A 15017-nucleotide genomic window follows, 5' to 3' on the forward strand; every position below is an offset into this window, starting at 1 on the left:
TAAAGACAAACTGTACTTCTCGGAGATATCTATAATCAACATACTTTTACTTAGTGAACAACCTGCCTGAAGGTATTTTACAAGTACACCTATCTCCCTTTTCAAAGTTCTTGCTAAAAAAAAATAGAAAATAGAAAAAAAACTTTAATCCAATCAACAAATGCCATAAAATACATTTTAAAACAATAATCACCCTGCATACAATTGAACTTCAAAGGGTAAATAGTGGAGGAAAATATTTTTCATTGGTTAAAAACATCACACTCCCTTTCTGAAGATGTTTCAATAGGCCTATTTTAAAGATTTACTTTGCAATTCCATTGCATTGCTCCTTCAGGAAATTATGCAGGCTATAAATCCAGTTTCTGGTCTTCTCTTCATATCAAATTCTGTTATTGTTTCTGCAAAAGTGTATGTTGAACTAAAAGGGGAAAAATAATGAGAAAAGTTATATTCTCTGCTACTATACTACCTGAACAGACAAAATGAAAAACATATAGCCCACAACTGAAAGTTGTTATAGCTCATGCTAAATATAATACTTAAAAACCTCCTGCATTGTTTTAGAGAGTTGTTGAGGCCACTTGGAGGTTTATCTGTGTCCTCAAGGTCACATGTGGTAAGATTTATGGGATATAGCCAATTTTGACATGTCAAAATTGAACAGCCCTCTCTCAATAGAAGGGGAGGGATATGACATCATCTAACACCAGTCTACAACACAGTCCTTTCAGCGATTCCAAGAAGGCTCCACACCCATTTGCACCACTAAAGAAAAGAGAGGCAAAGCTGCCCTTTCTGTCTTGACGTTTTCTTTAATTTTAACTTTAAAATAAGGAAAGTACCAGCCACCATCCTCTTCATTTCCAATTATGCCTCAGACTTGCAAAGTGCCTTTAAAGGAAAGTGAATGAGAGACATAAATAAGCCTCCAAGTGGCTTCAACAACTCTCTAAAAAAATGCAAGGAATATAAATCCTTCCATTCCCCACCATCCAGTCAGAGCTGAAGAAGCTTCTTGGATGAGAACAAAACATCTTCAAAGAAGCACAAGAAAGTCCAGTTACCTCTTGAAAAAGCACCTTTGACACATACTGTCAAGTTTCTGACTCATTTCACCCATAGCCAACTTATAATTGTATATATAATTACAAGTATTAATTTTTCCAGTTAAAGTTGTAATCCTGAACACACTTGGAAGTAAGCATCACTAAATGCATTTGGTTCTTACCAGATTTAAACAGATTGTCCTAAGAAAGTATTTAAAGAAAGAGCAAATGCTCATCCAAGGTTTTCTCTCTTTTCCTTTTTTCCTCAACCAGATGGGTTTTAAAATATTGCCAAAGTCTCTCACTCACTTTCCTTTAAAGGATCTTTGTGAGTCTGAGGCATAATTGGAAATGAAGAGGATGGTGGCTGGTACTTTCCTTATTTTAAAGTTAAAATTAAAGAAAAAGTCAAGAAAGAAAGGGCAGCTTTGCCTCTCTTTTCTTTAGATTAAATGTAACCACTTGGGCTTCATTATCATCCCAGTTCCATTATTTCCTTATGGCAATTATTCCTTTTATTTCTGGAAATTTTCTTCATTAAAAAAATCCTAAAATGACTTATATTTTCCTAATTTCTGACATATTTCAGGATTCTGATTAAACACTGAAAACAACATTAGATTTTGTTTAATATGCTAGAGAAAAACTATAAGTAAAGATAAAATGATAAAGGACAAGTATGCATATATATAAACCTGGCCTTTCTATGAGTATTGAAGATTGTCTGAAACTTTGCAAAGTGACAAACTAATGAAAAAAGATTCCTGCTGTCTTCTGTGGAAGGAACAAAATGAACCCTAATAGCATGAACTTTGTTTTATATGTAGTAATTATGTCTGGTAAATCTATGCTTAATATTTACCATCAAATTCAAACACACTTAAAATGGTTCCATGCAAATCCCACCTATTTCCAAAAGTTTATTTCAATGGTCTTGGTCCAGTCAGTTTTCTTGACTGAGCTAACTGTATCTAATCTACAATACAAAAATTAACAATAAAATAAAATGAAGACACTAGGCTGAAGACTCCTTCATGGATTACTGCCTTGTCGTGGTGAAGGGGCTTGCGTAACTCAATGAAGCTATGAGCTATGCAGTGCAGGGCCACCCAAGATGGACAGGTCATAGCAGAGAGTTCTGACAAAATGTGATCCACTGGAGAAGGAAATGGCAACCCACTCCAGTTTCTTTGCCATGAAAACCCCATGGACAGTATCAAAAGGCAAAAAGATATGACGCTGGAAGATGAGCCCCTCAGGTCGGAAGGTGTCCAATATGCTACTGGGGAAAAGCAGAGGGTTAGTACTAGTAGCGCCAGAAAGAGTGAAGCGACTGGGCCAAAGCTGAAAGGACGCTCAGCTGTGGATGCATCTGGTGGTGAAAGGAAAGTCCGATGCTGTAAAGATCTTTTCTCCATAGGAACCTGGAATGTAAGATCCATGAATCAAGGCAAACTGGATGTGGTCAAACAAGAGATGACAAGACTGAACATCGACATCTTAGGAATCAGTGAACTAAAATGGACAGGAATGGGCGAATTTAATTCAGAGGACCTTATTGAGGGCAAGAATCCCTCAGAAGAAATGGAGTAGCCTTCATAGTCAATAAAAGAGTAGGAAAAGCAATACTGGGATACAATCCTCAAAATGACAGAATGATCTGAGTGTAAATCCAAAGCAAACCATTCAATATCACAGTAGTCCAAGTCTATGCCCCAACCACTGGTGCTGAAGAGGATGAAATTGACCGCTTCTATGAAGCCCTACAGCACCTTATAGAATCAACACCAAAAAATGATGTCCTTATCATCATGGGGGATTGGAATGCTAAAGTAGGAAGCCAAAAGATAACTGGAATAACAGGCAAGTTTGGCCTTGGAGTACAAAATGAAGCAGGGCACAGGCTGATAGAATTTTGTCAAGAGAATATGATGGTCATAGCAAACACTCTTTTCTAACAACCCAAGAGATGGCTCTACACATGGACATCACCAGACGGTCAACACAGATATCAGATTGACTATGTGCTCTGCAGCCAAAGATGGAGAAGCTCTATACAGTCAGTAAAAACAAGACCAGGAGCTGACTGTGGCTCAGATCATGAGTTTCTCGTTGCAAAATGGCTGTCTGAGGAAGCTTTGCAAATAGCTGAGGAAAGAAGGGAAGCGAAGGGCAAGGGAAAAAGAGAAAGATACACCCAATTGAATGCAGAATTCCAGAGAATAGCTAGAAGAGATAAAAATGCCCTCTTAAATGAACAGTGCAAAGAAATAGAAGAAAACAATAGGGAGAACCAGAGATCTCTTCAAGAAAATTGGAGATATGAAGGGAACATTTCATGCAAAGATGGGCATGATAAAGGACCAAAATGGCAGGGACCTAACAGAGGCAGAAGAGATTAAGAAGAGGTGGCAAAACTACACAGAAGAACTATACAAGAACAAGCTTAATGTCCCTGATAACCACGATGGGGTGGTCACTGATCTCGAGCCAGACATCCTAGAATGTGAAGTGAAATGGGCCTTAGGAAAGCTGAGCAACAACAAAGCTAGTGGAAGTGACAGTATTCCAGCTGAGCTATTCAAAATCTTAAAACACGATGCAGTAAAAGTGCTACACTCAATTTGCCAGCAAATTTGGAAAACTCAATAGTGGCCACAGGATTGGAAAAGGTCAGTTTACATTCCAATTCCAAAGAAAGGCAATGCCAAAGAATGTTCAAACTATCGCACCATTGCACTCATTTCACATGCTAGTAAAGTTATGCTTAAAATCCTGCAAGCTAGACTCCAGCAGTATGTGGACCGAGAACTTCCAGAAGTACAGGCAGGATTTCAAAGAGGCAGAGGAACTAGAGATCAAATTGCCAACATACGCTGGATCATGGAGAAAGCTAGGGAGTTCCAGAAAAACATCCACTTCTGTTTCATTGACTATGCTAAAGCCTTTGATTGTGTGGATCACAACAAATTGTGGCAAGTTCTTAAAGAGATGGGAGTACCAGACCATCTTATTTGTCTCTTGAGAAACCTATATCGGGTCAAGAAGCAACAGTTAGAACTGGACACGGAACCACTGATTGGTTCAAAATTGGGAAAGGAGTCCGGCAAGGCTGTATTCTGTCGCCCTGTCTATTTAACTTATATGCAGAGCACATCATGAGAAAGGCAGGACTAGATGAATCAAAAGTTGGAATTAAGATTGCCGGGAGAAATATCAATAACCTAAGATATGCAGATGATACCACTCTAATGGCAGAAAGTGAAGAGGAACTAAAGAGCCTCTTGATGCGGGTAAAGAAGGAGAGTGCAAAAGTTGGCTTGAAACTCAACATTAAGAAAACCAAGATCATGGCATCTGGCCCTCTCAATTCCTAGCAAATAGATGGGGAAGAAATGGAGGTAGTGACAGATTTTATCTTCCTGGGCTCCAAGATCACCACAAATGGGGACTGGAGCCAAGAAATTAAAAGATGCTTGCTCCTGGGGAGGAAAGCTATGGCAAATTTAGACAGCATACTAAAAAGCAGAGATATCACCCTGCCAACAAAAGTATGTATAGTCAAGGTTTTCCCAGTTGCAATGTATGGCTATGAAAGTTGTACCATAAGAAAGCCTGAGCGACAAAGAATTGAGGCCTTTGAACTATGGTGCTGGAGAAGACTCCTGCGAGTCCCCTGGACTGCAAGGCAATCAAACCAGTCAGTCCTAGAGGAGATCAACCCTGACTGCTCTTTAGAAGGCCAGATCCTGAAGTTGAAACTCAAGTACCTTGGCCACCTAATGAGAAGGAAGGACTCACTGGACAAGGGCCTAATGCTTGGAAAGATTGAGGGCAATAGAAGAAGGGGACGACAGAGAATGAGGTGGCTGGATGGAGTCACTGAAGCAGTAGGCGTGAGCTTAAATGGACTCCAGAAGATGGTAGAGGACAGGAAGGCCTGGAGTAATGTTGTCCATGGGGTTGTGATGGGTCGGATACGACTTTGCAACTAACAACAACAACAAGGCTGAAGAAACCATGTTTTGTTTTTCTTAAATGGGGCACTGTAGGCGTGGCTTGATAAAACTACCTAGGTGGGAAGCTGCACAAAATCACAAATATAAGCCACTTTTTCAGGTGAAGAAAGGTGTATATGTAATTTTTTAAAGCTCTTTATGACCTTACCAGATGGCGCTGCATGTGCTCCTTGCTGGCTTTCCACAGGAATGTTTTCTTGATCTGTAGAAACAAACACAGTTAAAATACCTTACATTTATGTATATTCAGCTCAACCTTGAACAGAGTAACATTCTACATCCAAAGTTTATTTCAAATTGTGAGCTTTCAATTACATCGGGAATCATCCAATGTCAATGTAGTTAAAGCAATTATTTTAGGAGATCTTACAACCCCAAATTTTGGGGGTTTCAAGTCAAGTTTGTTGTAACTTACCACTTGGTTTGAAGCAAAGCTTCTTCTTCTGGTATGCTATAAAACTTGAAAGAGCTCCAGCTATTGCTACTACAACAGAACTAATAATGCCAGCTAGCATGCCTGGAGAATCTGTGAAAAGAATTCCCCCAATTAGAAATAATAGTAGTAGTAGTAGTAGTAGTAGTAGTAGTAGTAGTAATAATAATAATAATAGTAGTAGTAGTAATACATATGATGAGAACATGACAGAAGAGAAGTAAACATATATACACAGTCCACATAATTATAAATAACACTTCTATGGGGGTATGGCAGTGGCCTCATAACTGGATGTCCAATTCAGCTATCCAGGCGATTGCCTCTGCACTGCTTTATGCAGATTTTCTAGGGAACCAGAGAATGCATGTTATGGGCAATCTTGCCCAATATGTTTAATAGTTTGTATATTGGCAGCACAACAAATGGAATCTTTCCATCCCCACTGATCCAGGGCAGAAGCACTTCTTCCAGCATCACACCTAATTCCATTCAATTTCGACCAGATAAAGCAAGGCAGGTCAAAACCAGGTGGTTTGGTAGAGGGATCACTAACAGTCAGAAGGTATGTAATACTCTCTCCAAGCATTCTCAGGGTTAAGCTGAGTAGATGTTAAGTGAATAGCTTAACATCAGGATTTCAATCTTATGATGGGCCATGCATTGTCCTGGTAAATAAGAAGGGCCTTGTTATTCAGCATCCTTGACCACAGCCGAATGAGAGCTTCTTGTCTTCTAATATTGCTAAGTACTGGTAACCAGTGCACAGGAGTGGGATGAGAGATGGTGGAATTGGACAGCAACCATTTGGATGTGGGCACTGTTAAGCTACAAGCTGGCACAATATTCAACTGTGGAATAAACCAAAGCCAAGGCTGTTGTTTGTAGGCTGTTAGTATCAGCACCCCAGGATGTTCCAGCCAGTCTGTTCAGTAAATTGTTGCAGGTTTTCAATTTTGTGGCTGTTTTTCTAAGTGTTGTCAGATCTCTCCAGTGTTACGCCAGGTACTTTGGATAATTATTACATTGTAAAATACAGTTCCGGAATTTCACTGAAGGCTAGTAATTTGCACACCTATTGCTGACATGGAATGTAGCTACTTTTGTTTTTGTTAGGCTTGATTGGAGGCACCATTTTTTGAAGTAGTCATCCAGCTTCTGGAGAACTTGAGAAAGGATGTCCTCAGCATCACTGAAGTTGGTTCTTTGGACTGTGAGATTGATATCATTGGCATAAATAAATTTCCAAGAAACGGTTTCAAGCAGGTCGTGGATGTAAAAAGAGCAGAGGATAGCACTGATCCTTGTGGTTGTCCGTTATTCAACTTAAGATATCTATGTCTATTGAATTCTGTGAAAAACTTGAAAGAACCTGTTATTCAACATGTCAATCTAGGCAATGGAGTTACGACAAGGTACCTTGATTAGTTTGAGGAGAAGTCCTTCTCTCCAGACAGTATTGTAGGCCACCGAGACATCAAGAAAAACAGAGACATTTTTCATTTTCTTTTGGAATCCATTCTCCAGGTAGGAAGTTAATACAATGACTTGATTGCTACAATCACATTTGGGGGTAAAATCCAGCTTGTTCTTGTCAGGTACCCTTTTTCAGGTGTCCTGCCATTCTGGTGGAGGGGGAGGAGGTCCACTTTGGGGAGGCATTCTTTGCATACATTCACTTCTGCTGTAGTGCTGTACTTGTTTGGGAAATGGTGAGGGGGATCGCCTTCGGAGATGGGACGGACTCCTTCCCACATAGTTTCAGCATGCTACCAAGGCTGCTTTGCCCTGAAGATGAACCACTATCTATCCTGTACTTTGGTGTTCTCAAAACAACCTTACGACACTGTATTGGGTGCTGGTGGACTGGTGAGGGTTTCATTGTGGGAAGAATAGCTTGTTGCTTTGTGTGGGAATGTTAGATTCCGCTTGGCTCTACTGCAACCACTACATCTCAGTAAAAGTTCTTTTGATTAACTACATGGAGTCAAGGGTCGTGCTTTCCTGAGGGGGCTGCTCGGGCAGGTCCCTACATTAACCAGAATCTGCAATAGTGGTCAACATGGAGAGGCTTTTACCTCTACCGTGGGAACTGTGCAAGGCAGAGACCAAGAGGAAGCTGAGTGCTGGGGGAAGTCCCCACAGCGGACCTCTCCGAATGGACAGAGGCCGCCAACCTAGGGGACTCATCGAAACCCAGGTGGTCCACTCATGTCAGGAAGAACGACTAGGAAAGGAGGACTAAGAAAGTGATTCTCACCCAATGCAGCCAGGGGCGCGAATGGCAAACAGACCTAGAAGAACTTCAGTTTGAGGAGGAAGAAAGTAGCGAGGTCAACCATGATGAGGATATCTTCTGGCCAGTCAAGGCGGCATGCCAGATCACAGAATTCCTCGGTGTACTCCATCACAGTTCTACGCCCCTGCCTCATGGTCTTAATGCAGTCTCTGGCTTTCTGGTCCTCGAAGCAAGCTATGCGCACCATGGTGGAAGTGTTCCAGAGCCTTAAGGTTAGTGGAACCCTGGCAAAGACGACCTCAGTGGAGGCTCATCAAACCCAAGACGACGACAGCATGAGAGCTTCTCCCTTAAACACCACCGCAGGAATGCCAGCAACCCCGGCTGGGGCAGAGGCAATGACAGGACCCACACAAAGGGATCCCACCAACGCACCAGGAGGTGCCCATAGAAGGAAGGCCCCACTGCTAGGGGTGATGTTTGATGGGGATTCCCAGTAGCTGGGATTTTTCCCGGCCCACATCCTAACTTACATGCAGGAGTAGAGGTCAGACATCCCTACTGAAGGCACTAAAGTGAAGTGTGTCATGCTGGCATTGGATGGGGCAGCTGCCCACTGGATGGTAACCCTCCACAATGCAAATGATTCCGAGCTGAGAAAATTTAATCATTTTATGACCATGCTCCACTGCTGGTTCGTGGACCTCCTGGCTGAACAGAAAGCCAAAGACTGCATTAAGACCGTGAGGCAGGAGTGTAGAGCTGTGGTGGAATACACTGAGGAATTCCATGATCCAGCATGCCGCAATAATTGGCCAGAAGACATCCTCATCAGCTGTTTCAAAGATGGGTTGAATGATGACCTTTACAATGCCTGCATGGCTCAAGGATCCCCTGTGACCCTACACAGCTGGTGTGTGCTTGCTGAAGAAGTGGAGATCGATCAGGCTCAAAATAAGTACCGAGCAGCAAAATCCTGGAAAAAGACTCCTTCGGGAAAAAAAGAAACCGCAAAACCCCAACTTTCACCAGCCAGGTGAAGGTTGAAGTGTGGTCAAGGGCATCAAGCTGCTGAATGCAAAACCAGGTGTCCAGCAAAGCCAGCTAAAACCCCACAGGGAAGGCAATGAAAGGATCGGTGTGAGCTAAAGAGATGGTACTGAAAGGGGTGGTGGTCATAGAGTTCACCTCAATTCCAAAAGGGGCCAAGGGAATCCAACCCCACCGGACGATGACCAGGGGTTCACGGACACCGATGATGACAACCCCCTGGTAAGTGACCCGGTCACACCAGTGACTATCCCCATAGAGCTGTACTTTCCTGGGTCCGGGCTGAAGGCTAATCTCAGGGCTGTAAGACTTGGGCTGCTGCAGGTGCTTAGTGAACCTGGCCTTGGTTGAGAAACTGGGGATTCGGCTGAGGTGGTTGAAAAGTCCTGATGGCATTTTGTCAACTGGATGGCTCTGTTGTGGGGGCATCCCAGCAATGTTTGCCACCAAGCCCCTAGGTATGCAGAATTGATAAGCTTCATAGTGCCACCTCGGATGGAAAGACTTTTAGTCTAGGGCTGTCCTGGTTGAAAAAGTAGAATCCTTATATGAACTGGATGAAGGGGCTATTAAAATTCCAGAAAACCTGCTCTTCCCAACCTCAACAGAAATTAACCTAGACAGCTGCCCCGAAGACCAAGCTAGGAGCAATAATGCAGAGGAAAGACCTCCCTGCCATCCCCAAAGAGTATCGGGATCTCCAGGATGTATTTAGTGAGAAGGGATTGGACGAGCTCCCCCCTCACAGACCAACAGATTGTGCTATAGAATTCCAGCTTGGTGCCAAGTTACCAAAACTGAAACTGTACTCAATGAGCCTAGAGAGCTGGAGGAACTTCGGCTGTTTCTCAATAAAAATTTAGCCAGAGGTTTCATCCAGCCAGCACGACCTAGGGTTGCGGCCCCAGTTCTCTTCCGAGAGAAGAAGGATGAGGCCCTTCATCTGTGCATTGACTATAGAGGGCTAAACACAGTGTGTGTGGAAAATGTTTGTCCCCTCTCTTTGAGGAAAGACAGGTTGGGTCACCTGGGTAAGGGCAAAATCTTCACTAAATTGGACTTGCGAGAAGCTTATTACTGAATGAGAATTAGGGAGGGGAATGAGTGGAAGCCTGCTTTTAACTGCCCATTAGACTGTTTCCAATTCAAAGGGCTCCCTTTTGAACTGTAAGGGGTCCCGGCTGTGTTTATGCAATTAATCAATGAGGTCCTGCATGAGCACTTGTACAAGGGGGTGCTTGTATATTTGGATGACATTTTGATTTATACTGAAACCAAGGCAGACCATGTGAAACTCATGAGGGCAGTCCTCTAAAAACTACAAGCCGCCAAGTTGTATGCCAAGCTATCCAAGTGCGAATTCCACCAGAGTAAGATAGACTACCTAGACTGCTGTATCTCGCATGAAGGGACTGAAATGGACACAGAGAAGTCAGAGCAGTGCTGGATTGGGCTCCACCCTGCCTAGGAAGCAACTGCAAAGCTTCCTAGGCTTTGCTAACTTTTTTTTTATTGAAAAGTTTTATAAAAATTACAATATAAACCCCTAAACCCACCCACCCTAATCCCCCCCTCTCCCTCCCCCACTTCCCAGAGCTAAATACAGGGTTACAAATATAATAATCATAATCTAACTAACATTATCCAACTATATAAATAACCAAGTCCATAATGCGCTTTAACTCCCCTTTAACATAAATATAATAATAATAATTAAAACATAAACAAATTAGTATCCTAATTATTAAACAATAGAATATCCATATTGTTAAACAATACTAATACTAAAAGTAATAATAATATCATATAATTAAAACTAACAAAATTTCACTATAATAAACTATTAATACTAATAATACCCTAAAATTTACTCATAGGCTAAATGGAACTTTTTAGTCCCATATTTGTTCTGAATATAATCTATCCATCTTCTCCAAACCGAAATGTATCTTTCTTGTGAGTGATCCTTCAAATAGGCAGAAATCTTAGCCATTTCTGCTAAATTTGACACTTTAAGCGTCCATTCTTCTATAGTAGGCAAGCAATCCTTCTTCCAATANTCCACCAGATATGAAAATAAGTAGCATCCAAGCTACCACATCTCCAACATTTGGGCTGTAAATTAGGATACATACAAGACAACTTTTTAGGATCCAGATGCCATCTATAAAACATTTTGTAAAAATTTTCTCTTAAATTTTGGGCCTGAGTAAATTTTACATTTCTAACCCAAATTACCTCCCATATATCCAGTGGAATTGGTTCTTGAATATTTTGAGCCCACTTTACCATACAATCTTTAACTAATTCCATTTCTGAATCCATCTCTATTAAAGCATTATAAATTCTCTTTATATGCACTCGATTTTGATCTTTAATCTGTTTTACCAAATTCTCATCCATTAATATAATACCAACCTTTTGATCTAACTTCCACCTAACCAACAATTGAGTATACTGAAACCAAGACTGTACAATATTTTCTTGCTTTAACTCAGCTAACGATTTTAATTGCCAATCATTCCCTACCACTCTAAGTAATTCCTTATAAGAAATCCTATCCAAATTCACACCCATAGATACCCCCTCTATCACGTGTCCAGGAATCCCCCAGATTGGTATTTTATAATTTAACTTATAATAATACTTTTTCCAGACACGCAATAAGGCACTTCTTAAAATATGAGATTTAAAAACCTTGTCATGCATGCCACCCATATAATGTCCCATCCCTCCAGATAAAGTATACTTTTATTTGTTAAATTAAGCCAATCACTAACCAATGTTAAAACCACCGCATCATAGTATAATTTCAAATTAGGCGCCTTAAGTCCTCCTCTTTCCCGTGCGTCTTGTAAGATCTTAAATTTAACTCTTGGTTTTTCCCCCGCCCAAATAAACTTATTAATACCCTTCTGTCATTCATCCAAATTAGCATCTTTTTTCAAAATAGGTATCATTTGAAACAAGAAGAGAAACTTTGGTAGAACATTCATTTTAACGGCCGCAATTTTCCCCAACAAAGATAATTGTAATTTTTTCCAATTATTTAAGTCCTTTTGTACTTTTAACCATAATTTCTCATAATTATTTTTATACAATTTTACATTAGAAGCTGTAATATATATTCCCAAATATTTAACCTTTTTCACTATTTCAAAACCTGTCAATTTAACTAACATTTCCTTTTCCTTCATAGTCATATTTTTAGATAATATTTTAGTCTTATTATTATTTACCTTAAAACCAGAAACTTTCCCATACTGAGTTATAATTTCCATCAAGTCTATAACCGATTGAATCAGTTGAGATAATGTCACAACCAAGTCATCCGCAAAAGCTCTCAACCTGTAATCATTCTGTTTTATTTTTATTCCCTTTATTATAGTTGATTCGCGAATTTTGATCAGTAAAATCTCCAGTGTTAAAACAAACAACAATGGCGATAATGGACATCCCTGTCTTGTACCTTTTTCAATTTTAAATGCCTCTGTTAATCCCCCGTTAATTATAATTTGTGCCGATTGTTGTTGATATATAGCCCTAAGAGAATGTAGAAATTTATCCCCAAAATTCATGTTATCAACAACTTTCAGTAAAAATTGCCAATTCAACTGATCAAAAGCTTTTTCAGCATCCAAAAATATCAATGCCGCAGGGACTTGATTGTTCTTATCCAAATACTCAATTAAATTAACAATTTGTCTTACATTGTATTTCATATATCTTCCAGTTATAAATCCACATTGATCACTATGAATCATTTGCTTCAAAACTTGCATTAACCTATTTGCCAATATTTTAGCAAAAATCTTATAATCTATATTCAAAAGCAATATAGGGCTTTAATTCTTAGGCTGGGTAAGATCTTGGTCCTCTTTTGGAATCAGTGATATAAAAGCTATTCTCCAGGACAGAGGCACTTCTCCTCCAATCTGGATACTATTAAAAAGTTCCTTTAATGGTTCTGTCATCTCTTCAAATAATGTTTTATAATAAATTGCTGATAATCCATCTGTACCAGGGGCCTTACCCACTTTTAACTGTTTAATTGCCAAAATAATTTCCTCAGACGTAATTAAACCATTCATCCCCTTTCGTTGTTTATTTGAAAGCCTAGGAAAATGTGCTGCCTGTAGGTAGTTATCTATATATAGGGCTTGTATATTTTCACTAGCATATAATTTTGTATAAAAATCTAAAAAACTCTTTTTAATCAACTTTTGTTGATATACCTCTTTACCTTTGTATTCTATTTTCTTTATAATATGTGATTTCTGTTTCTTCCGTAATTGATAAGCCAACCACCTGCCAGGCTTATTTGCATTACAAAAGGTATTATGTTTCGCGTAACGCAAGTTAGTTGCAACCTGACCAGCCATTAACATATTAAATTGCTCTTTCAACATATTTATAGAAACCTTTAATCTATTATCTGATGGGTTCAAAATAAAAGCCCTCTCCTTCAATTTAATCTCTTCTTCCAACTCTTTACGTTTTTGCATCTGCTTACGCCTATATCCATTATTCATATGAATCAAAACCCCTCTCATATAAGCTTTACTAGCATCCCAAACCATAGCCATCGAAGTGCCTTTATGCATATTCAAAACAAAGAATTCTTTCAGATATTCTCTACCTTTCTGCGAAAGCACCTCATATCTAAATAAATTTTCGTTTAATCTCCAAGATCTTCTATTTCCATCTTCAGCAAATAACTCCAACCAAACTGGGCTATGATCCGACAATGTTCTAGGAAAGATCTTAGCGTTCTTGACCCTGGAGAAAAGATCAGTAGTAATTAAGAAAAAATCAATTCTGGAGAATGATTGATGTCTATCCGAAAAAAAAGTAAAGTCTCTATCTTCCACATTACGTTCTCGCCAAATATCTCTAAATTCCAAATCATCCTTCAAATCAAAAAAAACTTTAGGTAATTTAGAATTATTAGGAGAGTTTTTGAAAGATCCCTTCTTGTCTTTACTTGAGTCCAAAACACCATTCCAATCACCCATCATAATAACAGATTTATAATCCAATTCAGTTAGTTTTTGATGTAAGAACTTATAAAACTTTTGTTGTTGTTGATTAGGAGCATATAATCCAATAATAAGAACTTTGTTGCCTTGTAGCACTAGTTCAATAATAACATATCTTCCTTGTATATCAGATTCAATTAATCTAGCCGATAAATCTCTTCTTACATAAATAACCACGCCCCCCTTTTTGTTTGGGGCTGAGGCAATAAAATGTGATCCCAACTGTGAATTAATCAAATACTTTTGATCTTTCGCCATAATATGAGTCTCCTGCAAGCAAACAATGTCATTTTTATGTTGTTTCAAGTAGTGAAATACTTTCTTTTCTGTGGTAAGTTCAGGCCATTAACATTCCATGTCAGTAGCTTTGCCATCCTTCGTGGCCTGGAGCCTCTGGAACACTACTTGAAGATCAGCTGTTAATCTCTTTGGTCGTGCCCCTCCCACCGGCTCTGTAGTAATCGGGCCTTGTATTATTGATCCAGAATCAGCCTTCTGCTTCTGCTCCTTGTCTTTACGTCTATACGCAACCACAAGTCATCCTCTGTTCCTTTGAATCATCCTTTACCTCCAAACTTTGTTCAATAGGCCTCTCCTGCGTAAAATCTCCAACCTCCAACCACTGGACCTGTTGCTTTTTAAGCTCCTCAGACAGAAAGGCAAAGTCTTTTCTTTTCCTGTGACGATGCGGTGCTGATGGTGGCTTTCCTTTAGCTGCCAGCCCTGTGATTGTGTGAAAAGTGTGCGGAGACAGCGAAAATCAGTTGTCCCGCGGCTTTAAAACCCCCTCCTCGAGAAAAGAGGAGGGGGAGAGTTTTCCTCGGGTAGAGGTAGAGTTCCCCCAGACTTCCTTAATTATTTGGAGGTCGGAGGGTGAGAACTCCCTCGGAGCCTGAGGTTTTCTCCGCACTCCAGGACGTCTTTGCTGGAGCAAAGCAAGACGTTGCATCCACATCTGCATTTTATTTTTATTTTTTATTTTTATTTTTATTTTTTTTTTATTTTTCACCATACACCATACACCAAAACTACATAAACATAAATCTTTTCTTCTAACAGAACAGTGCTTTACATTTTAAATGTTCTTTACATCTTATTTACATTTTATATACATCAATAATTATATCTTTTTCTTTCTCTGTTCTAGCCAATTATAACATTTATTCCAAATTTCATAAAATTCTGACA

The 15017-nt window shown here is 39.7% G+C and overlaps 1 protein-coding gene across 1 annotated transcript in view; it reads right to left on the reverse strand.

Annotated features, from left to right (window-relative positions):
- Positions 1-234: 234 nt before the first annotated feature.
- Positions 235-15017, reverse strand: part of LOC107296093 (CD99 antigen) — a 121056-nt gene continuing 106273 nt past the window's right edge. The window contains exons 7-9 of the mRNA XM_015825440.1: positions 5484-5594; positions 5217-5270; positions 235-421 (exon numbers count right to left, since the gene is read on the reverse strand). Of these exons, the coding sequence (XP_015680926.1) occupies positions 393-421; positions 5217-5270; positions 5484-5594 (194 nt within the window). The 3' untranslated portion in view covers positions 235-392. The remainder of the gene's footprint in view (positions 422-5216; positions 5271-5483; positions 5595-15017) is intronic.

The sequence above is a fragment of the Protobothrops mucrosquamatus genome, unplaced genomic scaffold, assembly GCF_001527695.2.
Source record: "Protobothrops mucrosquamatus isolate PMUCROS unplaced genomic scaffold, P.Mucros_1.0 scaffold_199, whole genome shotgun sequence".
In the NCBI taxonomy this organism is placed as follows: Eukaryota; Metazoa; Chordata; class Lepidosauria; order Squamata; family Viperidae; genus Protobothrops; species Protobothrops mucrosquamatus.